Genomic DNA, 26,310 nt, shown 5'->3' with positions numbered 1-26,310 from the left:
AATATCTTGTTTAGTTCTGGTTGGTGATTTATATGAAGGTTTGGTTGCAGTCTGCTGGCTAAGAAAACAGTTGGCATCAATGCTTGTCATTTCGTGATTTGATATCATCAAATGAATCACTAGCCTACTGATTCAGAGCCATAATGCTTGCTAGCAATAACCACATAGTCTAGAAAAGGTTCTTTGAAGTTGTCGGCTTGATGAGTCAATGATGAAACAGTTGCACTCCATGCTGATTGGATGACCCCTTTTTCAAACGCAACCTCTTTTTTCAAATGGAAACTATCAGGTCTATGTATTTCCCGTTCATGGTAGCATATGGCATCTCATGTTAAAAGCAAGTTACACCAAAGTGTGGGGGGGGGGGCAAGTTAAAAGAAATACCTGTTTCCATAATGGTTTCTTGCTCTCTGGGAAGACAAAAACCAATCAGTGTGTCCACTCACTCGAATGTAGGCCTACCATGTGGTCTGGTACCATGTGGTCTGGTACCACCACTTAGCAATTGTTGAATAACAAACCTTTTTTGAAACGTTGATGAATGCTATGATCTTGAATGTAACCCTGATCCAATGCCTCATCTAATGTAGCTCTCTAAAATGATGATTTATTTCTTACCTCTGCAGTGTGCCTGGACTCCACACAGTCTCTCCTCCTGTTGCTGCTACTAGCCCAGCTGCTTGTCCTTTCCTGGTCACGCCCCACCCAAAAGTGCGCGCTCTGTGCCCATCTGACAGTGATGGTCCAGCAAATGAGAAGCCTGCAGATGCTGACAAGGAATCTACAGGTGAGTGAGTTGACCATAGTTTGGTAGGCACAGCACAGTCACTGCTAGTCAACATACTCTCGTTCTGTGGCCATCCAATTGAACTCTTATCTGTGTGCTCTTAATTTAGAGTGAAAGTGAGTTCAGCGGTATGGAGCTTACGGAGTACAATCTAGACTCTCTTCCCGAGATGGAGCACACTGCAAATCACCTCAGTTCACTAAAGGTATGTATGTGTCTTCTCATGTCCAGTCCTTATTGCATGCTCTCTCTAAACAACTACAGTGCCTTCAGATAACATGCACATCCCTTGACTTTTTCCACATTTTGTTGTGTTACAAAGTGGGAATTAAATGGATTTAATTGTCATTTCTTGTCTGCAATGTCAAAGTGGAATAAAAAAAWAWAWAAAWAATAATTAATGGAAAATAAAACGAATATATTTTGATTAGATAAGTATTCAACCCCATGATTCCCCCTGTTAGAATCACCTTTGGGAGTGATTAGAGCAATGAGTCTTTCTGGGGAAGTCTCTAATAGCTTGGCAAACCTGGATTGTACAATATTTGCCCATTATTCTTTAAAACATTCTTCAAGCTCTGTCAAGTTGGTTAATGATCATTGCTAGACAGCCATTTTCAAGTCTTGCCATGGATTTTCAATCCAATTTAAGTCAAAACTGTAACTAGGCCACTCTGTAACATTCAACGTCGTCTTGGGTAGCAACTCCAGTAAATATTTGGCCTTGCCTTTTAGGTTATTTTACTACTGAAAAGTGAATTTGTCTCCCTGTGTCTGTTGGAAAACAGACTGAACCAGGTTTTCTTCTAGGACTTTGCCTGTGCTTAACTCTATTCCATTAATTTTTTATCCTAAACAACTCCCTAGTCCTTGCTGATGACAAGCATATCCATAACATGATGCAGCCTCCACCATGCTTGAAAATATGAAGAGTGGTACTCAGTAATATATTGTGTTAGATTTGCCCCAAACAAAATGCTTTGTATTCAGGACAAAAAAAAGTTTAATTCTTTGCCACATTTTTTGCAGTATTACTTTAGTGCCTTGTTGCAAACATGATGCATGTTTTGGAATATTTGTATTCCTTACAGGCTTCCTTGTTTTCACTCTGTCATTTAGGTTAGTATTGTGGAGTAACTACAATGTTGTTGATATGGGTATGCTTGACATCCACAAAGACTGGGGAGTTTTTCAGGATGAAAATAAATGGGAATTTGAAAAGAGTMATGGGCAAATATTACACAATACAGGTGTGCAAAGCTCTTATGAGACTTACCCAAGAAGAATCACAGCTGTAATCAATGTCAAAGGTGTTCCTAACATGTTAAATACTTATGCAACGACTATATATATATATATTATTATTTTTTGTATAATTGTTCTTCCATTTTGACATTACATAGTATTTTGTGTAGATTGTTGACAAAAAATGACAATTAAATACATTTTAATCCCACTTTGTAAGACAACAAAATGTGAAGAAATCCAATGGGTCGGAATACTTTTGCAAGGAGCGGTATACAGTGCCAGTTGTCTGAAAGTGACAAAGTTTTGTAAATGTAGTGACTTAAAGCAACATAAATGTATTCCATAATTCATCACTGCTCAGTTTATTAAATATATTGTGAGGAATACTTCAGTGTTGCTTTATAAATTCACCAGGAACACTTTCTGAAACTTTTTTGACGTTGTACTAAATAGGATGTACGCGTTTAAAACACAGTGTCCAGTGCCCAGTCTTCGGAATTCACACCTTGTCGCCCTCTCTTCCCTCTCCCAGCTAAACGACTCCCTCTCACAACTTTACACGGATCTCTTCTCCTTTAAACTGCATGTTGACTGGATGATTGACGCCCGAGTCAATATGAGCTTGCCAGTCTCTCCCAAGACACTAGAGGTCGCTAAAGGCCTGCATAAACTCTCAAGCTTCTGTTCTACTGCACTACAGCAGGTARGTAGCGCAATATACTCTGGATACAGTTCTAGGATCCACTTACGCGCTCAAATTCCAAACCTTATCCATAAGTGAGGGAGTATGTGACCGACCTTAGATCAGAGTATAGGCTCAATGTACCCAAGCATTTTAGCTTAGTCACTGTGTGTAAAGAACATCTATATAATATAACACACATGGGAAAGCTGTTTGGATTTTGATAATTCACTGTGATATGTTCAGGAGTCATATTTTACAGTAACATACGATTCTTAGTTTGCACCATTCTAACTCCCCCCCCCCCYCCTTTCTTCCCCCATTATAGACTGCATGCACACTACCCCAGATTTCCATCCCCTCCTTTCCAACACAACTCAAAGCCTGGGATGTGKCCCTCCTCTCCTACGAGATTCCTGAGCGGTTACGATTCTACTGTCAATGGTCAACCAGAGTGTTGCTCCTCCTTAGGTCAAAGGTTCAGCGCCTTTGACATAAAGTTTCCCGCCATCTAAATTCCTACTCTGTGCAACAACGAATGCCTTCCTCGAAAGCAGTGCTATCTTATTCAATTTAACTCAAGGTTTTTAGCCACAGTAAGTACGCTTACTTACTGTGATTGCGAATTGTGTTCAACTTGAGTGTTTAAGATTCAGCTTACTGTAGCGTCATTCTTTCAAACATAATGCACTCTATAAGGTCATTTGCTTTTTAACTCTCCCTTTGGTCTTAGCTCATTTATATGTTGAATTGAAAATTCTTCTTCTCTAATATACAGTCGTTTATAATATCCTTATTACAGGGCTGTTACTGAAGAATGTGATTGAATTAGGGTTAACCCTAACCCTAAATCTGAATGAGCCTATGACCCTGTTTTGTATTGTATTTACTGAATGTACAGTTATTTATTAACCAAGTGTCTCATATCTGAGCCTATGATATTTTTGATGCTGGCATCACATATTTTTTATACAAATACATTATAATATCCATGGGATTTACCCATCTAAAATAAAAAGACAGTGATATATTACCATGTTGTCCTGCATTTCTATACATCATTCTAAATAAACTGACATACTGTCTGTGTAACTTACTTGAATTGTATCTACTTAATGACTTCATAACACATTTATAAGGCTTTCATAGCAGTACTATCGACCCGTAGCACTCGCTTCCGTCATCATAAAGTCCTTCGAGAGGCTAGTCAAAGACCACATCACCTCCTCCCTCGACACACTCGACCCTCTCCAATTCGTCTGACAGATCCAGGGACGACACAATCGCCATTGCACTGCACACTGCCCTCACCCACCTGGACAAAAGGAATGCATATGTGAGGATGCTGTTCATCGACTACAGCTCGGCCTTCAATACCATAGTACCCTCTAAGCTCACCGCAAAGCTCACAGCCCTGGGACTGAACTCCACTCGGTGCAACAGAGCTGCCGTGGAGACGGTTAAAAACGTCACGTTCCGTGGCGTACACATCTCAGAGGAGCTGAAATGGTCGAATCACGCGGACAAGAAGGCACGACGGCGACTCTTCAACCTTAGGAGGCTGAAGAAATTTAGCCTGTCCCCGACGGCCCTCAGTGTTCTACAGGACCACAATCAAGAGCATACCGTCGGGCTGCATCACAGTCTGGTAGGGCAACTCCACCGCTGACCGCAAGGAGCTACCAGAAGGTGGAAAGCTCAGCCGAACACACGATTGGATGCACACTGCCCRCCCTACAGGACACCTACAACACCAGGTGTCGCAGGAAGGCCAAGAAGATCATCAGGGACACCACGGACTGTTCTCCCCGCTTCCATCACACAGACACGGACAGTATAGGAGCATCATGGTAAAAAAAATGAAAGACTGGCCAATAGCTTGTAACCCCAGACCATCAGGCTGCAGTAGGGACCCTTTAAATGAAGTGTCACCCAGAACTTTGCTACACATGAACATGTAACACTGAGGACATATTGCTAACACAGCTAAAGTGACAGTACAGTTGTAAGTTGCGTGGTAATGCGAGGCACAGAGAAATGTATCTGCCCCAAGGGGGGCTGGAGGGGTTAGAAAAGATGTTGGGCAGAATAGCTGGTGGTCGGATGGGTGGCGGTGGGGGAGATAGTTGGATAGTTGGCAAGCTGGAGGAAATAGAGTTGGCAGGCACTCGAGGTACGAGAGGATCGCACTATAAAGCTGTTTTGGTGTGTGACCCCCTGCAGCTGTTCGGTTTGTCAAATGAGGGGAGAGAGGGAGTTGGAGAGGAAGACAGAAAGAAAGACAGAAAGAATTAATAAAAAAATAAAGAATGAAAGACAAAGACAGAAAGAAAGAAAAACAAAGACAGAAAGACAGAAAGAAAGACAAAAAGTCAGACTGAAAGACAGACAGACAGAAAGACAGAAAGAAAGACAGAAAGACAGAATAAAGACAGAAGGAATGAAAGAGGCACAAAACAGGTGGACAAGTTGAGGAAAAGAGGCCGTCATTTGAAAGCCTGTGATGGAGTGTGTGCCACTTGTTAAGCACAGGTCACACACAGATGGTTATCCAAGCCCAGGTTTGTCAGAGTGGCATGCCCTCTCTTGCTTCTCTTCAAAGGTGAAATGCAGCAAGAGTGGAGGGAGAGAGAGAGAGAGTGGAAAATGAGAGAGTGTCTAGATAAGTGTTTGGATAGACACAGGCGTTTATTTGTTGACTGACAGATCAAACTCAAAACATTGACTGGCCTTGGGCTCCACAACAGGGAGGGAAGGCACCAGTGGGAGTGGCTGGCTTTCGACTGATGGGACAGACAGCTCACCAGAGAATCCGGAAGGAGGGAGAGAATGAGGGAGGAGTGCAGAGGTGAGGAACAGGGGAGCAAGATAATGTAAGGATTAAAGTAGGGGAGGAGATATCAAAACGCACAAACAGCAGAGATAGAAGGGCCTGTGCCGAGAAAGACAGACACGGACAACTATTCGACAAGATCTCTAGAGCAAGGACCTTACCTTGTGATTGGAAGCGCTACAGTGCAGCTTATGTTTTGTGGAAGCATTTCTGAAAGGTGCACTACTTGGTGGATGTGGGCAGGGATACAGATTCACTGCAACCTGTCTGTGAGGAACATCACAATATCAGTGTGAAGTCAACCACAGAGCCAAAATGACAGTAAGTAAGCTATCCTCTCAACCCCATTTTCCTCTGCAACCAAGTAAGAATTAGGAGCAATGTGTTTCATTCAGCCAATAATCATCAAGGTTTAGGGAGACATTTGTAGAAGTTTTCTAAGATGATGACTTCTCATGGAATTGATTTCATCCAGTTTAACTTCATACATTTTTTTCCKAAATTTATTCATAGGAAATTCCCTTTTATTGCACTGTTATATAAACAAGGGGGGGGGGTCCAGTCTCTAATGCATGTACTGCCTCCATTACAATAGTGTATTTTCCTTGCTGACTACGCCAATGTAGAATTTACATCATACATAAATGCACCCCCCCCCCCCCCCACACACACACACAAATGTACTCATAATGCTTAGAATATTTATATTTCATTGAATTTTCATTTAGGATAAAAAATACAAATGTAAATAGCCGGTTAATATTGAGCTGTACAAATGCAAGCAACATTTCTGCCTTATACCGATGTGAGATGTCCCCGTTATGTGACAAAATGCTATCACACGTGACACTGATACTAGACAGCAGGTTATTAAATACAACCAATTGAATGTGTAGTATACACTATTTGGTAACACATACATTGTAAATGCCTATACATGTTTTTAAATGCTTTATAAATGATTMTAAATGCTATGAAAGCTTATGAATTGGAATCCTTGTAATGCTTGTAAATAATGAAATACCTATTTATTAACAGTTAACTAATGCTTGTTCATGATAGGTTTTATAAAGTGTTTACCCATTATATTGATTCATATTCATATCAATCCATACTGTTTCTGCTTACACTATTGATACGGAACGTTCCACTATTGTAATCCATATTGAGTAGTAGATAGAAGTGGGGTAGAGGACAAGACAAGCTTAATCCACAAACCACACAACTCTCTTTCCCCCAACACAAAGTTACATAACCAAGGTGTTAAATCCATGTCCCTACAGGCTATTCAGATAATGCCGTGCTGGCAGGGGTCTGGGCTGGGCTTAACCCTGTGGAGCTAGCTATGCCACAGAGATGTACTAATGGGGAGTCTTGGGGTCAATCCGGTCGGCAAATACAGAAAAATCCCACAATAGCTCTCCTGGTGCCAATCAATGGAACAGACAACAACCAATCAGAATAAATCAACGGCTTTGTTGAAATAGGAGGTGTCCAAAAACTGTCCATCAAGCCGTTCATAGGGCTATAAAGGGAAGTCTTTACATCTGGTTTAGTGATAAGCATCACGACAGATATCTGTCATGCTCCCATCTCCGCAGGCTGCCACGAGACTATTGGACGAGATGTGCCATCTCACGGCCCAGTCGCTTACATCACTGGAGACCTCGGACCACTTCCAGGTGGTCAAGATGTTAGGGGAGGGGTCGTACGGGAAGGTCATGTTGGCTGTACATCGGAAAAGAGGTAAACTATGGATCTGTTTTAMTCCTAACCCCAGTTTGCCTGGCCTCATATCTCCAGATTGTCTTTCTTTCTTTTGTTCTGATCACTTTTCTCTCTTTCCCTTCCCTCAAGGAACTCCAATGGCCCTGAAGTTCTTTCCTCGTGATTCCACAAATCTCTTCTCCTTTTTGCGAGAGTATAACCTCTCCCTCTCCTTCTGCACTCACCCGTCCCTGACCAAGGCCCTGGGCATTGCCTTCTCCACCCCCTCACATTACGTTTTCGCCCAGCAAGCCAGCCTCTTCGGTGATCTATACGACGTCATTGTCCCTGAGGTATAATATACAGTATGTGTAAAAAAAAAAAAATCCACGCCCATGAGACATTTGTCAGTGTGTTMTGTTATGAATCTTTGGTAACTAACAGAATTGGAAATGTAGTTCAACTGTGCCTATGTCTATGTCTCAGGTGGGTGTGGAGGAGGACTGCGTCCAGAGGGTGGTTTCCCAGCTGTGCGGTGCCCTAACCCACCTCCACTCCCTGGGCTTCGTCCACCGCGACGTCAAGCCCGAGAACATCTTCCTGGTCGACGCTGCCTGCCGCTGGGTCAAACTGGGCGACTTCGGTATGGCCAAGGCCACGGGAACCAAGGTACCCGGTGTGTGGTACAGTTCTGCTTACTGTACGCCCGAGGCAGAGATAGCGAAGGAGTCGGAGGATAGTAGACATAATACTGCTTCAAAACYTGATGGAGGAAATGGGTTGGACAACAAGATCAAGAGGGTGTGGGTGTCGGTGGAGGTCAGTACAGACTGCTGGGCCTTGGGGATCCTCATCTACGCCATGCTGACTGGCAGTCTACCCTGGACGCAGACCGCGTCCGACGACCGCTCGTACATCAAGTACCAAGAGTGGTTTGACCAGCAAGATGGTCAGGACGACGAACTAGACCTATGGGGGGAAGGAAAAGACGAGGACATCATGAGGAGTTTGGATGAAGACAAGCCGAATCGGAGCAAGAGAAAATCCCATCCGGTCGCCCCCCAGTTTGCCTGTTTCACCCCACTGGCCAGTTCCCTTTTCCTGTCACTACTTCACCCGCAGCCTAGGCTTCGCGGTAGGCCCGACGATGTGCTGGGCTACCTCGGAGGAGACTGGTTGCAGGTGAAGGAGAAGATACAGCTGGAGGAGGAGAGGAAGAAAATGAGAGGGCGAGAGGTCATCAGGAACGAGAGAGAGAGGGAAGGAAGGGGAGAGGGATAAAGGAGTGGCGACACACGATCATGAACTCACAAACTCAGAGGTGAAAGAGACAATATTTTTTGGACCTTCCAGAAGACAATACATATCCTCTGATGTGTCACATTGGTGCTTAAAAAGACATTGTACAGTATATAATACCACTACAGTTGCACTTACTGTAAGATAAATAGCCATCAAGTCATTGTTGATACTGGATAGCATTTGGGGATAGACACAGCTGCAATTGGCTACTTTAAGGACTTGAAAGCACTTTACAATTATCATTTTGATGTGTTCAATCTAGTAAATTCTAAGTGTGACTTGATGATGGTGTTTCTGTATTCTAATGTTTTTTTATAATATGTAAATGTCATATTATTTCTTGTGGTTGGAATTGAGTCTAATAAAATTTTTATTATGAGTTATCATTTGGATTAAACTCATAAATTCAAAGTTTTCCTGGGCCTACCTCTCTAGATTGCTATGATATTTACAAATGTTAAAGTCTTCTGCATTTTGTGTTGATTCTACAGTAAGTTATCTGGCTACTCTACTGTATTAAGTTAAGCAGGAAAATTGACCAGATTTCAGATTTTTGTGTTTTATTATTGGACTTGGAAAGTAGAATAACAACTGCGACTGCAAGCACCGCACTAGGCAAAAAACTGGTTGAATCATCGTTGTTCCCATGTCATTTCAACAACAAAAATGTAATGTGATGACATTGAGTTAACGTGGAAAACTGATTGGATTAGCAAAAAGTCACCAACGTAAGGGTAAGTTCAGTCTTTTTCACCCAACRTTTAACCTAAATCSAATGACATGKTGACATGTTTTGTTGATTTCACGTTGAATTCAGGTTAACTCAACCAAATGTAAATCAAAACTAAACATTGAACTGTGCCACTGTGCCTAATGGGACATGACTATCACTCCATAATGTGAACTCCATGCAGTAGGCAGTTGGCCTTCAACAAGTAGCCGTACTCCTTGCCATAGAAGGAACTGGTATTATGATACAACATAAATCTGCTCGCCTGCACAGCAGGGTGCTCCAAAATCCCATAATAATGCACAATGTCAGCAGAACGTCATCGTCCCCATTGCAAATGGACGGAAATACAGAGGCCATTTTATGTGTTTGGGACCATCTCACTCCACAAGACGACACGGTGACTGTCATACACTTATCATGACAAACAAGATCCAAAGAAGATTAGAACAAAATGGCTGCTTGTTATGACGCATTTGCATTGTGGTGTGCGAGTAACTGAACACTATTTAATAACCATAACATGACACCCTGGCATGCATCGGCATACATACAAACACACCCTCACATACAGACACTAACACACAGAGTACCAAGCACACACAGTGAGATCTTCCCAGGGTGCCACATTTAAAAATAGACCGGCCGCAGTTTATTAACCACGACGAGCCATCATCATCCCCAACCCCCTGCTCTGCACCTTTCTCACTTGTGGGCCTACAAAGTTCTCAAACAGTTCACACAGCATTCACTTAACCCACTCACACACTTTCAGTCAACATTATCACAAACAATGGGTGAATTCCTTGAACAGACCACACATGAACACGTAGGCCTGTCAGCCCTCTTTCTCATACCATCAATGCACATACACAACCGGTCAAAMGTTTTAGAACACCTACTCATTCAAGGGTCTTTCTTTATTTGTATTTTTACTATTTTCTACATTGTAGAATAATAGTGAAGACATCAAAACTATAAAATAACACATATGGAATCATGTAGTGACCAAAAAAGTGTAAACAAATAAAAATGTATTTTATATTTGAGATATTTCAAATAGCCACCCTTTGCCTTGATGACAGCTTTGCACACTCTTAGCATTCTCTCGACCAGCTCCATGAGGTAGTCACCTGGAATGCATTTCAATTAACAGGTGTGCCTTGTGAAAAGTTMATTTGTGGAATTTCTTTCCTTCTTAATGCATTTGAGCCAATCAGTTGTGTTGTGACAAGGCAGGGGTGGTATACAGRAGAKAGCCMTATTTGGTAAAAGACCAAGTCCATATTATGGCAAAAACAGCTCAAATAATCAAAGAGAAACAATAGTCCATCATTACTTCAAGACATGAAGGTCAGTCAATCCGGAAAATGTAAAGAACTTTGAAAGTTTCTTCAAGTGCAGTCGCAAAAACCACCAAGCGCTTAGATGGAACTGGCTCTCATGAGGACTGCCACAGGAAAGGAAGACCCAGAGTTACATCTGCTGCAGAGGATAAGTTCATTAGAGTTACCAGCCTCAGAAATTGCAGCCCAAATAAATGCTTCACAGAGTTCAAGTAACAGACACATCTAAACATCAACTGTTGAGAGGAGACTGTGTGAATCAGGGCATCATGGTCGAATTGCTGCAAAGAAACCACTAGTAAAGGACACCAATAAGAAGAAGAGACTTGCTTGGSCCAAGAAACACAAGCAATGGACATTAGACCGGTGAAAATTTGTCCTTTGGTCTGGAGTCTAAATTTGAGATTTTTGGTTCCAACAGCTGTGTCTTTGTGAGATGCGGTGTGGGTGAATGGATGATCTCTGCATGTGTATTTCCCAYCGGAGGAGGTGTTATGGTGTGGGGGTGCTTTGCTGGTGACACTGCATGGCTACCACAGCATTCTGCAATGATACACCATCCCATCTGGTTTGKGCTTAGTGGGACTGTCATTTGTTTTTCAACAGGACAATGACCCAACACACCTCCAGTCTGTATAAGGGCAATTTGACCAAGAAGGAGAGTGATGGAGTGCTGCATCAGATGACCTGGCCTCCACAATCCCCCGACCTCAACCCAACTGAGATGGTTTAGAATGAGTAGGACCACAGAGTCAAGGAAAAGCAGCCAACAAGTGCTCAGCGTATGTGGGAAATCCTTCAAGACTATTGGAAAAGCATTCCAGGTGAAGCTGGTTGAGAGAATGCCAAGAGTGTGCAAAGCTGTAATCAAGGCAACGGGTGGCAACTTTAAACAAATCAAAATATATTTTAATATTTTAAATTCTTCAACACTTTTTTGGTTACTACATAATTCCCTATGAGTTCTTTCATAGTTTTTGATGTTGTAACGGCTTTCGTCTGTGGTGGATGAAGGAGAGGACCAAAGCGCAGCGTGGTTAGTGTTCATAATCTTTAATAACAAGAAAWAACGTGAACACTACAAAATACAAAACAATAAATGTGGAAAAACCGAAACAGTCCTATCTGGTGCATAGAACACAAAGACAGAAGACAACCACCCACAAAACCCAACACAAAACAGGCTACCTAAATATGGCTCCCAATCAGAGACAAACRACTAACACCTGCCTCTGATTGGGAACCATATCAGGCCAAACACAGAAACAGGAAAACTAGACACACAACATAGAATGCCCACTCAGCTCACGTCCTGACCAACACTAAAACAAAGAAAACACAAAAGAACTATGGTCAGAACGTGACAGATGTCTTCACTTTATTCTACAATGTAGAAAATAAAGAAAAACCTTGAAGTAAAAAAAACACCCTTCGTCGAACATTCTCACTAAATAATAAATCTAACTTTCAAATGTTTTTTTTTACCCTCAAAGCTTAATTAACATCAAWTTTTTTCTACCATGCATCATCCATAAGWTGCACAAAGACACATGACTCCTTTTGAAGGTTTTTATTGCCACTTTCGCATGTCATGATGAGTAATGACGACCAAGGCAATAAATCATAAGTACGCATCCAGTGACAGGCAAAGGGTGGGTATTTGAAGAATCTCAAATATAAAATATATTTTGATTTGTTTAACACTTTTTTTGGTTACTACATGATTCCCATAAGTGTTATTTCATACAATATAGAAAACAKTACAAATAAAGAAAAAACATTGAATGAGTAGGTATTCTAAAACTTTTGACCGGTTGTGTACATGGACAGTAAACGCATATATCACACTAACTCCATGTACCACACAAGGCAACTGATTTACAATAAGTCTGTCAATAAAATAGTTATTCTTTAGGACTATTGTAATAAGTCTTTGTGTACAACCCTACATGGGTCAATTCTGCCTGACTGTGTTTGGCTAGTCAATTTATTAGCTTGAATACATTTGCTCTCTTGACACTCGCAACTTCTTGGAAACGACAGCGAGGTCAGTGGCAAGATATCTACATGTACAGGATGTTGAACCCAGTCAAATCAAAACATTATGGAACTGTAACTCAACCAACACAAGGCAACTGGAAAACGTGTGGTTGTGTCATTCATACCTAACACTTTACATTACAACCTGGTCTCAAATATGTAAATCCAGGACACTCAAATTAGTCTGATATGTTACATTTGGTATGGTTACCTAAGACGATATTTACCACTTTCTCCAATTAGAAAAAACAGTACAAGAATTCAACATCTATTGGGTTTGAGTCATCTTGACCCATAGACTACATTAGATCCCAAAGACCAACAGTCGGTCTTTACAAACAACTGATTCCATGTTGAGTCCTGGGTGATACAACTCCTGATCCCCTTGTAAAACACTGAGGTTGAAGCACCCAATGCAAGATAGGTCACACTACAATGGGTTGTCCTTTGTGTCCTTTGTCCTTTGCGTAAATCAAAGCGTAAAAACTCTGGTTTTATGAGCAAAACCAGGGGCGGAAAATGGCGGCAGAAAAGGGGCACTAGCCAGTAGTAAATGTATATGGAGGGATAAAATACAGTTGTCATCTGCCAGGCTAACAACACCAGGTTATAACTCACTCGGCCAAAACTCGTTAATTATGGCTCGTTAACGGCTGGACAGTTTAATTRGGGTATTACACATGGGAAGGAGAGGGGCTGGGTTGGAGGGGGCTGAGAAGGATCGCTGCACAGCTCCAATAAATGACTACAACCGCGGCTCACTCCTGACATTTCACCTGATATGAGTCATTAACGGTGTGTGCTTGTAAAAGTATGCCAAAGTTTGTGTGTGTGAGTGAGAGTGAGAGTGAGAGTGAGGGCATGAAAGATCAAGAGAGATGCAAGAAAGTGCATTTTAGGTATGTGTAAAATGTATTTTCTCGTGGCCACAACATCAGAACATCCCATGCCAACTAAATTCAAACCGATCTGTCTCATATTTTGGCTTAGAGTTTCATAGAAATGTATTAAATGTTGACATACAATTTTACATAAGGTGCCAGTCTCTGATGGGTAAGTTAATATTAGCATCCAGTAGCTACAAGTCTGTTAATGGGCCTAGCGCACGACTAGTGCAGTCAGGCACTCTGCGGTCTGACACCTGAACCCTSGCGCACTGCCTTCGACCAGGCCTGTGTTTGTGAGGCAACTTTAAAAAATGATGGATGTAGGACATGAGAGCATTGGAATCAGAACTAGAATCTCATGTGCTTGTATACAAATGTCATAACTCTCAAATATACTTTGAATCACAAGGTAAAGAATAACATTACATAACATAATAAAGTGACTTTTCAAAGATGCTATTCAGTCACGTCCTCCTGAAAAGTATACTTTTATAATATGAGTTGGATTGAAGTGTTTGAAAGATGTTTCAGATATATTTTCAGAATTAATGARAGTCGATGGTAATAATGAAAACACCTAAATCAAATACCTAAAGCGAAATACAGCACATTTACCCAAAAATAGTTTTTCGGAATCGACAACCACCAAGTCGATGGAAACATCATGTTAAATTGTGTTTTGAGAGCAACATCCCTTCGTCTGCCACAACTATCCACTGCCACCAACCACTAATTTTAGCATTTTCTAATGTAGGATAATGAATGTCCCCTAGTTAGCATGCTTCAAATATCATGTCCAAATCATCTCTGAAAGAGATTGTGTAGTTCAAATGAAGTTTATTTTGGATGATTTGGGCATGAAATTTAAAGCATACCAACGGGGGACATTTACTTCCATGGGTTTTGGTTAGAAAATGCTAATATTAGCAGTTGGTGGCAGTGGCTAGTTGAACATAACCAAAGTGTGGATTGCAGTCTTTTCTTGTACATACAGCCAGTAGACTAAGGAAACAAATATGCTAATTTCCAATTTGGCTAAGTTATCCCTTGAATGTGAAAAATGTAAGGATATTTGACACTGAGCTTGGTCCAGACCCTCTTGGTATTTTCACAGTACGTCATCTTCAAAGCATTAACAGACTAATAGCATTGCAAGTCCCGTTCATCAGAACTATGTGTATGTGTATGAGCCACGTGTTGCCAATTGATCAGTTGAACGATATCCTGGGACGGATGGGGACAGATGGGGGAATAGAGAGAGATAGATGAGGCTCAGTGGAAGTCATTGAGACTCTACCTCCTCTCCTTTTTCCATCTCTCTCATGACTCTCACTATCCATCCATCTCCTTCCTTCGTTTTCTCTGTCAGCAATGCTAAAAGCGACCAGCCGCGGAGAGATCATGCACTGACACCCTGCTCCTCACCTCTCCCTCACTCTTCCTTCTCGTCTGTCTAGGTCATGTCACCAGCAACCAGTCATGGAGTCACACTAGCCCCCTCTCACCCCCACCTCTTTCTCTCCCCCCCTCTCTCTCCCCCACTCCTTCTCTTCATTGACTTCCAGCCTCTGCCTGGCTTGTTGTCACAGTCTTATCAATCTGTCTGTCCACTGTGTTCTTCGCGTGATGTTCCCTGTGCCCATGTCCCCCTGACCCTGTTGTGGCAACTTGGTATTTGTGACGAATGTGTCAGGTCTATTAAAAGGTCCAATGCAGCTATTTTATTTCAATATCAAATAATTATTGGGTTAATAATTGGCAACCCAATTGAGACCAGTGTCTCATTTACAATGGTGCCTGACAAAATTAYATCAACAAAATGATTAAGAAACTATCAGACAGCTATAAATACATCAGGTTATTACAACAAGTTATAATAATACATTGAAACAATTGCACGCTTCAGTAAACTCATTTAACACCAGAGTTTTAAACTGCTCTATCGGCAGCAGGGAATCCATTTTGCGCAGCAGGGATTCCGTGACAGCTTCCAGCTGTTCATAGAGAGGTAAGATCGAAAAGATCATTAAAATAAGCCCATCTTAAATCTTAGCTTTTTAATTAGCTCATCTGTATACATTTCTTTAATATTAGATCTTATCAATCCAAACGCCCAGATATTTATAGGCGGGACCCCGCTCGATAAGAGAACCAAGCATCCAATGAGTGAATGTGTAGCCCATGTGAGATATTTTCCTGTGAATTAGAGAACAACATACTGTATCTTTAGTTTTGCCTGCATTAAGTAAAWGTTTTAAATCAACAAGGGCTTTCTGTGAGGTAACAAAATCAGATTGCAGCTCTAACATACGTTGGTCAACAGTCGGTGCGATGGCATCTATACTGTACACAGATTCATATTACAGGATTTAATACATAGACCAATATTATTTGTATAAAGAGTAAAGAGAACAGGTCCCAAAATCGACCCCTGCGGTACACCTTGCGTAATATCAAGGAAACTAGACTTATCACCACCCGAAAGCACATATTGTGTCCTGTTTGTCAAATAGTTCTCAAACCATTTGCAAGACTCCTTATCCAGGCCCATTTCAGACGGTTTTTGAATGAGTAGGGAATGGTCAACTGTGTCGAAGGCCTTGGAACGGTCTCTAAATAAGGCAGCACAACGATTCTTATGATCTAGGCGATTTAACCCATCAGCTGAAACAAGCGTAGTGGCTGAAACAGTGCTATGTCCAGGTCTGAAACCAGATTAGTGGAAATGTAGAATAGATTGAGAAGTTAAAAAAGGTTCTTAGCTGGGAGTTGGTCCAAATCTTTCCAAATCTTAGGGATAACACCTAGAATGTAATTTGTCAAGTTAAAAATCAGGTTAGAGGTTCAACGACGAGTGGGGCAGAGAGCTGTAGTCAGGAGAGGTCAAGTGAATCATCTCCTGCATAAACATTACACCATAGAAATCAAATGGTTGAAATGAAAATGAAGTATGTGGGGGCGGCAGGTAGCCTAGTGGTTAGAGTGGAGGGGGCGGCAGGATAGCCTAGTGGTTAGAGTGGAGGGGCGGCAGGTAGCCTAGTGGTTAGAGTGGAGGGGCGGCAGGTAGCCTAGTGGTTAGAGCGTTGGGCCAGTAACCAGCAGGTAGCCTAGTGGTTAGAGCGTTGGGCCAGTAACCGAAAGGTTGCTAGATTGAATCCCAGAGCTGACAAGGTAAAAATCTGTTGTTCTGCCCATGAACAAGGCAGTTAACCTACTGTTCCAAGGCTGTCATTGTAAATAAGAATTTGTTCTTAACTGACTTGCCTAGTTAAATAAACGGWCAAATAAATGTGAGTCTGCCTCATTCTCTACAATCTGTTCTGATGTGACTAAAGGACTCCCTCTAGTGGAATGAGATACATTTTCATAGATTATCCTTTCAAACAGACGGCTAGATGACGCAAAATGGTTATTAAAAGCACTACAAATTTCCGTTTTGTCTAGTATGGGCCAAGAGGCTTTCAAAACCTGCTGGGCATTACGACATTACGACGGGGTGGAGTTTTGTTTGAAGGATTTTACCACTTTCCAGAAGTTGCCTTGATTACCACCACTCTCCGATACACAATTCAAGAAATATGTTGATTTAGCTTGTCTTTGAGATAGATGTCCATTTCTCAAATGTCTGAAGGACAAAAACCTCTTCTTAGCAAAGAGCAATTTCTCAAGCAAGTATTTTGCTAGGACTGTCTGTACATGTATGTACATAAAACCCCAAAAAGTCCCGTTGACTGCACTGGGCCTTTAATTTCTCAACCTTTCGTGCTTTAGATAATGTGAGGTAGTTCAACGTGGGAATCGGCATGGGCCTGTGTTAACATTCATGTCCCGTGTACAGTATATAGGTGTGAGTAGATATATTGAGGCTGGGGTGGCAGGTTAAAAGCACAGTGGTGTAAGTACTTAACTAAAAATACTTTAAAGTACTACTTATGGAGGTTTTTTTGTATCTGTACTTTACTTTACTATTTTTATTTTGGACAACTTTTACTTTTACTTCACTACATTCCTAAAGAAAAGAATGTACTTTTAACTCCATACATTTTCCCTGACACCCAAAAATACTTGTTACATTTTGAATGACTAGCAGGACAAGAAAATGGTCCAATTCACACACTTATCAAGAGAACATCCCTGGCCATCCCTACTACCTGATCTGGCAGACTGCCTAAACACAAATGCTTCGTTTGTAAATGATGTCTGAGTGTTGGAGTGTGCCCCTGGCCATCCGTAAATAAATTAAAAACAAGAAAATCGTGCAGTCTGGTTTGCTTAATATAAGGAATTTGAAAGGATTTATACTTTTACTTTTAGTTATGATAGTTAAGTACATTTTATCAATTACATTTACTTTTGTTACTTAAGTATATTTAAAACCAAATACTTTTACTCAAGTAGTATTTTACTGGGTGACTCACTTGAGTCATTTTCTATTAAACTTATCTTTACTTTTACTCAAGTATGACAATTGGGAGCAGAGCATGTACAACGCAATTCAAAGTGGCTCTGTGGTGGTCAGCGTTGGGCTGTCCCCCTAGTGGTAAAGGTTGACAGCTACAACAACTATTTGACATACTTTTTCCCTGTCAGGGGATATAGGGATGTAAATGTAATACTTGAAATATTAATATCCTMATTTTTGGAATGTATTTTGGGAAGCCATGTTTTCTAACACCTTTGACATACAGTACCAGTCAAAAGCTTGGACACACCTACTCGTTCAAGGGTTTTTATTTATTTGTACTATTTTCTACATTGTAGAACAATAGTGAAGAACTCAAAATTATGAAATAACACATATGGAATCATGTAGTAACCAAAAAAGTGTTAAACAAATCAAAATATATTTTATATTTGAGATTATTCAAAGTAGCCACCCTTTGCCTTGATGGCTTTGCACACTCTTGGCATTCTCTCAACCAGCTTCACCTAGAATGATTTTCCAACAGTCTTGAAGAGGTTCCCACATATGCTGAGCACTTGTTGGCTGCTTTTCATTCACTCTGTGGTCCAACTCATCCCAAACCATCTCAATTGGGTTGAGGTCAGGTGATTGTGGAGACCAGGTCATCTGATGCAGCACTCCATCACTCTCCCTCTTCATCAAATAGCACTTACACAGCCTGGAGGTGTGTTGGGTCATTGTCCTGTTGAAAAACAATTGATTGTCCCATTAAGTGCAAATCAGATGGGATGGCATGTCGCTGCAGAATGCTGTGGTAGCCATGCTGGTTAAGTGTGCCTTGAATTATAAATAAATCACAGACAGTGTCACCAGCAAAGCGCCCCCACACATCCTCCTCCATGCTTCATGGTGGGAAYCACATATGCGGAGACCATCCGTTYACCTACTCTGCATCTCACAAAGACTTCGAGGTTGGAACCAAAAATCTCCAATTTGGACTCATCAGACCAAAGGACAGATATCCACCAGTATAATGTCCATTGCTTGTGTTGCTTGGCCCAAGCAAGTCTCTTCTTCTTATTGGTGTCCTTTAGTAGTGGTTTCTTCCTTCATGTCTTAAAGTAATGATGGACTGTCATTTCTCTTTGCTTATTTGAGCTGTTTTTGCCATAATATGGACTTGGTCTTTTACCAAATAGGGCTATCTTCTGTATACCTCCCCTAACTTATCACAACACAACTGATTGGCTCAAACGCATTAAGAAGGAAAGAAATTGCACAAAWTAACAAGGCACACCTGTTGATTGAAATACATTCCAGGTAACTACCTAATGAAGCTGGTTGAGAGAATGCTAAGAGTGTGCAAAGCTGTCAAGGCAATGGGTGGCTACTTTAAACAAATCAAAATATATTTGTATATTTTAAATTCTTCAACACTTTTTTGGGTCCTACATAATTCCCTGAGTTCTTTCATAGTTGATGTCTTCACTTTATTCTACAATGTAGAAAATAAAGAAAAACCTTGAAGGCAAAAAAACACCCTTCGTTGAACATTCTCACTAAATAATAAATCTAACTTTCAAACGTTTTTTACCCTCAAAGCTTAATGAAAGTCTAATTTTTTCTACCATGCATCATCCATAAGATGCACAAAGACACAGCACCTTTTGAAGGTTTTTATTGCCACTTTCACATGTCATGATGAGTAATGATGACCAAGGCAATAAATCATAAGTACGCATCCAGTGACAGAGCCATGTGAAACCATGTTCTGGGGAAGGTAAACAAACACTATTGACATGAGGCAACTTTAGTCATTCACTCCCAACAGCATTCATCAATAAACAGCAGCACATCCTCCCCAACAATAGCTGGAGTTGTCATAGATTCATCAAAATTACACTGTTAGACAATCATCATATTTCACAGCCTGGTTGCCAGATTGGTTTCTGCATTGGCTATTGATAAAGGAGTAGGCAAACACAGATCTGGCATCCCAGGCTACTTATTTCATAAACAGACAAATGAAACATTGAATAGCACTTTTGCGCACATCATTCGTTTTATACCGATTTACTTGTCATTCTTTTCATTACAAATATGCATTTTAACCAATTTTTCATCCAATGTACACTACATCACAACTACCTACCTACAAATGGACTGTAGAGTGCTCTGTCAAGTCCTCCACAAAGTAAACACAGATTCATGCTCTTCTCTCTTCAAAAAGGCCCAGTGTGTGAGGTGGTCAGTACAATGGTAACAGATACGTTCAACAATATGAGATCTACTCCGTTTCTCCCCGTTCTCCCAAAAACCCACTATAGTTGATATGCAATCATAAGGAATATGGGAGATTCCATCCAGCCAATGCACACACTAATCCAATGCTTTTAAATCCTTGAGGGGGGAGTGAACAAATGCACACTGAGGAGAATCGGAATTGAGCTACTGTCCTAGCAATTACAATTCATTACTACAAATCMTTTCCCCTATTATGACCAGAAGAAAACCATATGGGAAAGGATGTCTCCCTATGGGTTGTCCTCTATAAATCAAGCATGTCGTGATGATTAGGTAAACATTAACAAGAGGGCACTGTTTCTGGGTAAAAAGGAGTACTGTAAATTTGCTGCTACTCTTGTGATAACAGGAAATTGAAGATCCTATCATAATAGCCCTTASGCGGTATTGAAGACCTCCCATAAATCTCATATGACCAAACATTGAATATGTGCGATAGATTTGCATTATTATCCAAAATATGACTTCTTCATTATTATTTTTTACCTTGGGAGGAGATTATAGCCTACATTCATGAATAGTTTTGATAAAGACATTCTAGAAGTGCATGGTGTTCCTTGTCTCTTGGACAGTTTTCTGTTGTATTGTAGTGACAGAGGGAGGCGGTGCGTTCAGCGATGGAATCAAATACAAAATGCAGTGACGTGGACTCAAAACTGGCCCCAATTCAGAGTGTGCTGTTGCGATGTTGGAGGGAGAGAACTGAAGATAAAGATACAATTTTTACAGGCTGATTGACTCATAGCAATACCGGTGTTACAGAATATCAAGCATGTACAGTACCAATCAAAAGTTTGGAAACACCTACTCATTCAAGGGTTTCTCTTTATTTGTACTATTTTCTACATTGTAGTATAATAGTGAAGACATCAAAACTATGAAATAACACTATGAAATATGAAATCATGTAGTAACCAAAAAATGTTAAATCAAAATATTTTAGATTCTTCAAAGTAGCCACCCTTTGCCTTGATGGCAGCTTTGCACACTTTTGGCATTCTCTCAACCAGCTTCATGAGGTAGTTTCCACATATGCTGAGCACTTGTTGCCTGCTTTTCCTTCATTCTGCAGTCCAACTCATCCCAAACCATCTCAATTGGGTTGAGGTTGGGTGATTGTGGAGRYCAGGTCATCTGATGCAGCACTCCATCACTCTCCCTCTTTGTCAAATAGCACTTACACCGCCTGGAGGTGTGTTGGGTCAATGTCCTGTTGAAAAACAAATGACAGTCCCACTAAGCGCAAGCCAGATGGGATGGCGTATCGCTGCAGAATGCTGTGGTAGCCATGCTGGTTAAGTGTGCCTWGAATTCTAAATATTTCACAGACAGTGTCACCAGCAAAGCACGCCCACACCATCACACCTCTTGCTTCACATTGGGAACCACACATGCAGAGGTCATCCATCCTACTCTGCATCTCACAAAGACACAGAGGTTGGAACMAAAAATCTCAAATTTGGACTCATCAGAACAAAGAAAAGATTTTCACCGGTCTAATGTCCATTGCTCGTGTTYCTTGGCCAAAGCAAGTCTCTTCTTCTTATTGGTGTMCTTTAGTAGTGGTTTCTTTGCAGCAATTCGACCATGAAGGTCTGATTCTGTCTCCTCTGAAGAGTTGATGTTGAGATGTGTCTGTTACTTGAACTCTGTGAAGCATTTATTTGGTCTGCAATCTGAAGTGTAGTTAATTGACGATTTCTGAGCCTGGTAACTCTAATGAACTCATCCTCTGCAGCAGAGGTAACTCTGGGTCTTCCTTTCCTGTGGAAGTCCTCATGAGAGCCAGTTTCATCATGGTGCTTGATGGTTTTTGCGACTGCACTTGAAGAAACTTTCAAAGTTCTTTACATCTTCCGGATTGACTGAGCTTCATGTCTTAAAGTAATGATGGATTGTCATTTCTCTTTGCTTAWTTGAGCTGTTCTTGCCATAATATGGACTTGGTCTGTTACCAAATATGGCTATCTTCTGTATACCCCTCTACCTTGTCACAACACWACTGATTGGCTCAAACACATTAAGAAGGAAAGAAATTCCACAAATTAACAAGGCACACMTGTTAATTGAAATGCATTCCAGGTGACAGCCTCATGAAGCTGGTTGAGAGAATGCCAAGAGTATGCAAAGCTGTCATCAAGGCAAAGGCTGGCTACTTTGAAGAATCTCAAATACATTTTGATATATTTAACACTTTTTTGGTTACTACATGATTCCATATGTGTTATTTCATAGATTGTCTTTCCTATTATTCTACAATGTAGAAAATAGTAAAAATAAAGAAAACCCTGGAATAAGTAGGTGTGTCCAAACTTTTGACTGGTAGTGTATATCAGTATGTCATAGCATAACAAGAAAAAGGGCTAAAATAAGCTCATCACAGACAGTTGTAACAAGTTACCTTGTAGGAGTGGAGTCTCCCCAAAGATCAGTGCTGGGGTTGGATGACTGGACCACAGTGTTGGAGTTACTACTATCCAGATCTAGCAAACAGCCTAGAGAGAGAAAAAGAGACCCTTTTGTGTGTTCAATGGCAACTGTTCATTTGTGATTGCCAAAGCAATTGAAATAAACAATGTTAACATAAGTTTCCCATGCCAATAAAGCCCCTTTGAATTGAGAGAGAAAGAATAAACAATCACAGCTACCAAATTAAAGCTTAATTTATCTATAGAGAAGTTTATCAAGGCTTTATTGAGAGTTTTAACTGCTGTACCGATCTCTGGGCCTCCTGTTWGAGGCACTGTGTTGTGATTGGAGAAGGTAGAGGAAGGAGGAGTAGCCATCTTTCCTTTTGGTGGCGGCGGTAGGAGACCAGACCCACCTGCCCCCTGTGAGCGTGGCTTATCCCTTTTTTTGCCTTGCTGGTAGAGAGAAAGGATGATAGAGAAAAATATTGAAATTGGAACGCTTAAGGAATATTGGGTGTTGGTGAAAAGTTAAATGGCCAATCTCAAACAGACCCCAGGGTCACAAGCTATGATTTTGTTATACAATTTCTATGAGAATGATCTAGTTTAATTGTTCCAGGTCTTTACCCCAATATTAAGGGTGATGGTTTGTCCTTCTTTAAATCCCAAGTCCAGCTTTGGTCCCGAAGCTGCCCCCTGAGGGTTTTTGCTGATCTCATTCTCTTGTTTCACCCACCTGTAACACACACAAAATCAACCTAATATGCACTGACACTGGAAAAAGCAATGTCACATCAGTTGTTTTGGAAACTGCAATATCTGGAACAAGTATACTCAATGACAGTTTTGGCTGGCAGCTTATGCTGCAGACAGACCACGGTAGGCGTGTTTGTTATTAGTGGGAAACGGTGAAGCACCAGTGGTTGAGTGCCTTGACAGTCACACTGTCCCTGGAGTGACCCCTTCCATCACTTACTTAAAGTGGTCCTGCAAAGACACGTTGAAGTCAAAAGAGTCCCCTCTGTCCCCGAATCCAACACCAATGAACGCACTGCGGCCTGAGAGAGTAGGTTGACATAGCTGTATGAGTGCATAGGCATGGAGCTGACAGTGTGTTGCGAATTGACATTTGAGGAGAGCTGACAAATTCGAATGCGATCCGAGACATGATGTTGACATAGACTGATGAAAGTACCGTAACCTGTTAAAGGAAGCTGACATAACACTATATGACCTGTGTAAAAGTCTGACAGCTATGAATGCACAGGGAGGGGCTTTCACTCATATACACACCATTGCCATCCTGTATTCGCAGGACAAAGTAGCGACTGGAGTCGCTTACGGTTTCAACGGCGATGCCGGGATACTCTGTGACAGGGGCTTGGGCGAACAGCTCCCCTGCAGGATGGGAGGAGAAAACATAATAATAAACCACACAGATAAGCTGTATGAAGTTCATTTTACTGGCTACATCGAAATGGTGCCTGATGAGCAATGCTGGGACAAAGGGGCAGCTGTGCAGCACACACAGTTTCATGACTCTCTCACCTGAGACCTTGTCTTCCAGTTTGATGTAGGCCACTTTGCCCTTCGCCGTGATCCGCATGCGCCCTGACCAATCGGGCACATCCAGCTTCCAGTCTGCTGCCCTACAGTTAATACCCAGGTAGCCAATAACACAGCAAAACAGGAAGTACATCATAATGTCAGTAAACAGTGCCTATTTAAACTGTTCTCAGACAGCTTCTGTAACAAATAGTACTGTGTAATATGGAGATATTTCTGAATTGACCCAATTGTCTTGTTCTTATAATGCCTGAAGGCTGAAGCAAGACTATTATGAAGATCACAAACCCCAATTAATAGCATATCAGATCATCTACGTCTTAGAGAATCTCAATTAAAACCATTTAGCCTACAGTTAATTGGGCCACACACACATATAGGCCAGATTGAAAACAGTAGTCTRCTGAAACTACTTTTTATCCTCCCTGGCAGCTGGCACTGCTTGTTTCAGCTGTCCTTAATAGACAATGGTTTCATTATTTGAGCAATTCTGAAATAAAATGTTACTATCATAATAAGACTGTTGTAGAATGATTGCTAGCCTTGGCCAAAGGATATAGAGCTATTTATCACCTATATACATTCATATAACATTTGCTGTCAATGCATTACACCAATACATTTCCTGTGTAAACTATGGTGATAAACAACACACGCAAATAGACATATCATGCCATTCACTGTCGATTCATCCGCACTCATAGTGCCAGCTTTGCGAGTGTAACATCAATATTGACAATGGTGCAGAATAATGAATGACTCATAGGCCTACRCAAAACAAATATTAGACACACATCGACAGCGGTAAACATCCTCTGAGCAAACAGACAGAGATAGGCGCACACACACACAATGCAGCACGATGACCACAGATAGAACCACCGGCACCGCGCGTTTAGTCCAACACCCCAAAAATGGGCCAACCCTTTGCATTTACCTGTATCCACGATTTGTAGCCCTCGGTGGTATGCGATAAACATTGATGTCGGGTTTAACGCACAGGATTGACTCATATTCGCCTTCGGTCGCCATTTATGTAAAAAAAATTGATGTGTGTCGAATTTATCGGTCCTTTCGGGTTTTTGCGAGTGGCCTACACACTCACAAGCCACGAGACGGCGATGACGTGACRGGGATTCAAGAGCGGAGTTTGTGTTCCAGGATGCATTGACCCTGAGCACATCCCCCAATGTTATAAGGCAGCATACCCCTTCCAATAATTAGTGGTGGAAAAAGTACCCAATTGTCATAATTGAGTAAAAGTAGACACCACAAGTAAAAGTCACCCTCTAAGTAAAATATACTTAAGTATCAAAAGCACATGTAATTGCTAAAATACACTTAAGTATCAAAAGTTAAAGTATAAATCATTTCAAATTCCTTATAAACCAGATGGCACCATTTTCTTGTTTTTATTTTATTTACGGATAGCCAGGGTCACACTCCAACATTTAGACATAATTTACAAATGAAGCATGTGTGTTTAGTGAGTCCACAAGATCAGAAGCAGTAGTGATGACCAGGGATGTTCTGTTGATAAGTGCATGATTTTGAAATTTTTCCTATCCAGCTAAGCATTCAAAATGTAACAAGTACTTTTTGGTGTCAAGGAAAATGTCTGTAGTAAAAAGTACAATATTTTCTTAAGGAATGTAGTGAAGTAAAAGTAGTCAAAAATATAAATTGTAAAGTAAAGTACAGATACCCCCAGAAAACTACTTAAGTACTACTTTAAAGTATTTTTTCTTAAKTTTTTTACACCACTGCCAATATGCATAGATGTGTAAGCACCCCTAGATGGCATTTGTAACCAAGGTAAACAGATGTTTATGTAAACATTTGAGACCCCAAAAATGCCGACATTATGAGAAACAGGCAAGACTGCTCCCAATAATAATCCGTTAATTTGTGGAAAAACAAAGAAGCGAACAGAGTCGTTTGTTTCCCTCTCAATAAAGACACTGTTACTACATTGTTTAATTTGATTGACTACAATGTAGCCTAACATCCTCGTGATTATTAAGTAGGGGGAGTGGTCTTTTAATCAGGTGCGGATTGCAGA

At 41.0% G+C, this 26,310-nt stretch overlaps 3 protein-coding genes across 3 annotated transcripts; 2 read left to right on the top strand and 1 right to left on the bottom strand.

The window, feature by feature from the left end:
- Positions 1-478: 478 nt before the first annotated feature.
- Positions 479-3,210, top strand: LOC139023292 (interleukin-11-like). Its single transcript, XM_070436145.1, has 5 exons — positions 479-488; positions 627-787; positions 897-992; positions 2,568-2,738; positions 3,046-3,210. Exons 1-5 carry the CDS (start codon positions 479-481, stop codon positions 3,208-3,210), a joined length of 603 nt encoding a protein of 200 aa, XP_070292246.1.
- Positions 3,211-4,966: 1,756 nt separating this feature from the next.
- Positions 4,967-8,910, top strand: LOC111955349 (serine/threonine-protein kinase SBK1-like). The gene is made up of 4 exons (XM_023975566.2): positions 4,967-5,871; positions 7,152-7,296; positions 7,408-7,610; positions 7,744-8,910. Exons 1-4 carry the CDS (start codon positions 5,866-5,868, stop codon positions 8,536-8,538), a joined length of 1,149 nt encoding a protein of 382 aa, XP_023831334.1. The 5' UTR covers positions 4,967-5,865; the 3' UTR covers positions 8,539-8,910.
- Positions 8,911-20,824: 11,914 nt separating this feature from the next.
- Positions 20,825-25,380, bottom strand: necap1 (NECAP endocytosis associated 1). Its single transcript, XM_023975571.2, has 8 exons — positions 25,186-25,380; positions 24,231-24,331; positions 23,976-24,080; positions 23,659-23,740; positions 23,310-23,418; positions 22,988-23,135; positions 22,673-22,766; positions 20,825-20,973 (listed from the first exon to the last, which is right to left on the bottom strand). The coding sequence occupies exons 1-8, from the start codon at positions 25,278-25,280 to the stop codon at positions 20,922-20,924; spliced, it is 786 nt and encodes a 261-aa protein (XP_023831339.1). The 5' UTR covers positions 25,281-25,380; the 3' UTR covers positions 20,825-20,921.
- Between the last annotated feature and the right edge of the window lie 930 nt (positions 25,381-26,310).

This window comes from Salvelinus sp. IW2-2015, linkage group LG30, assembly GCF_002910315.2.
Source record: "Salvelinus sp. IW2-2015 linkage group LG30, ASM291031v2, whole genome shotgun sequence".
NCBI lineage: Eukaryota > Metazoa > Chordata > Actinopteri > Salmoniformes > Salmonidae > Salvelinus > Salvelinus sp. IW2-2015.
The sequence above is the reverse complement of the archived record's forward strand: the minus strand, read 5'-3'. Positions and strand labels throughout refer to the sequence as shown.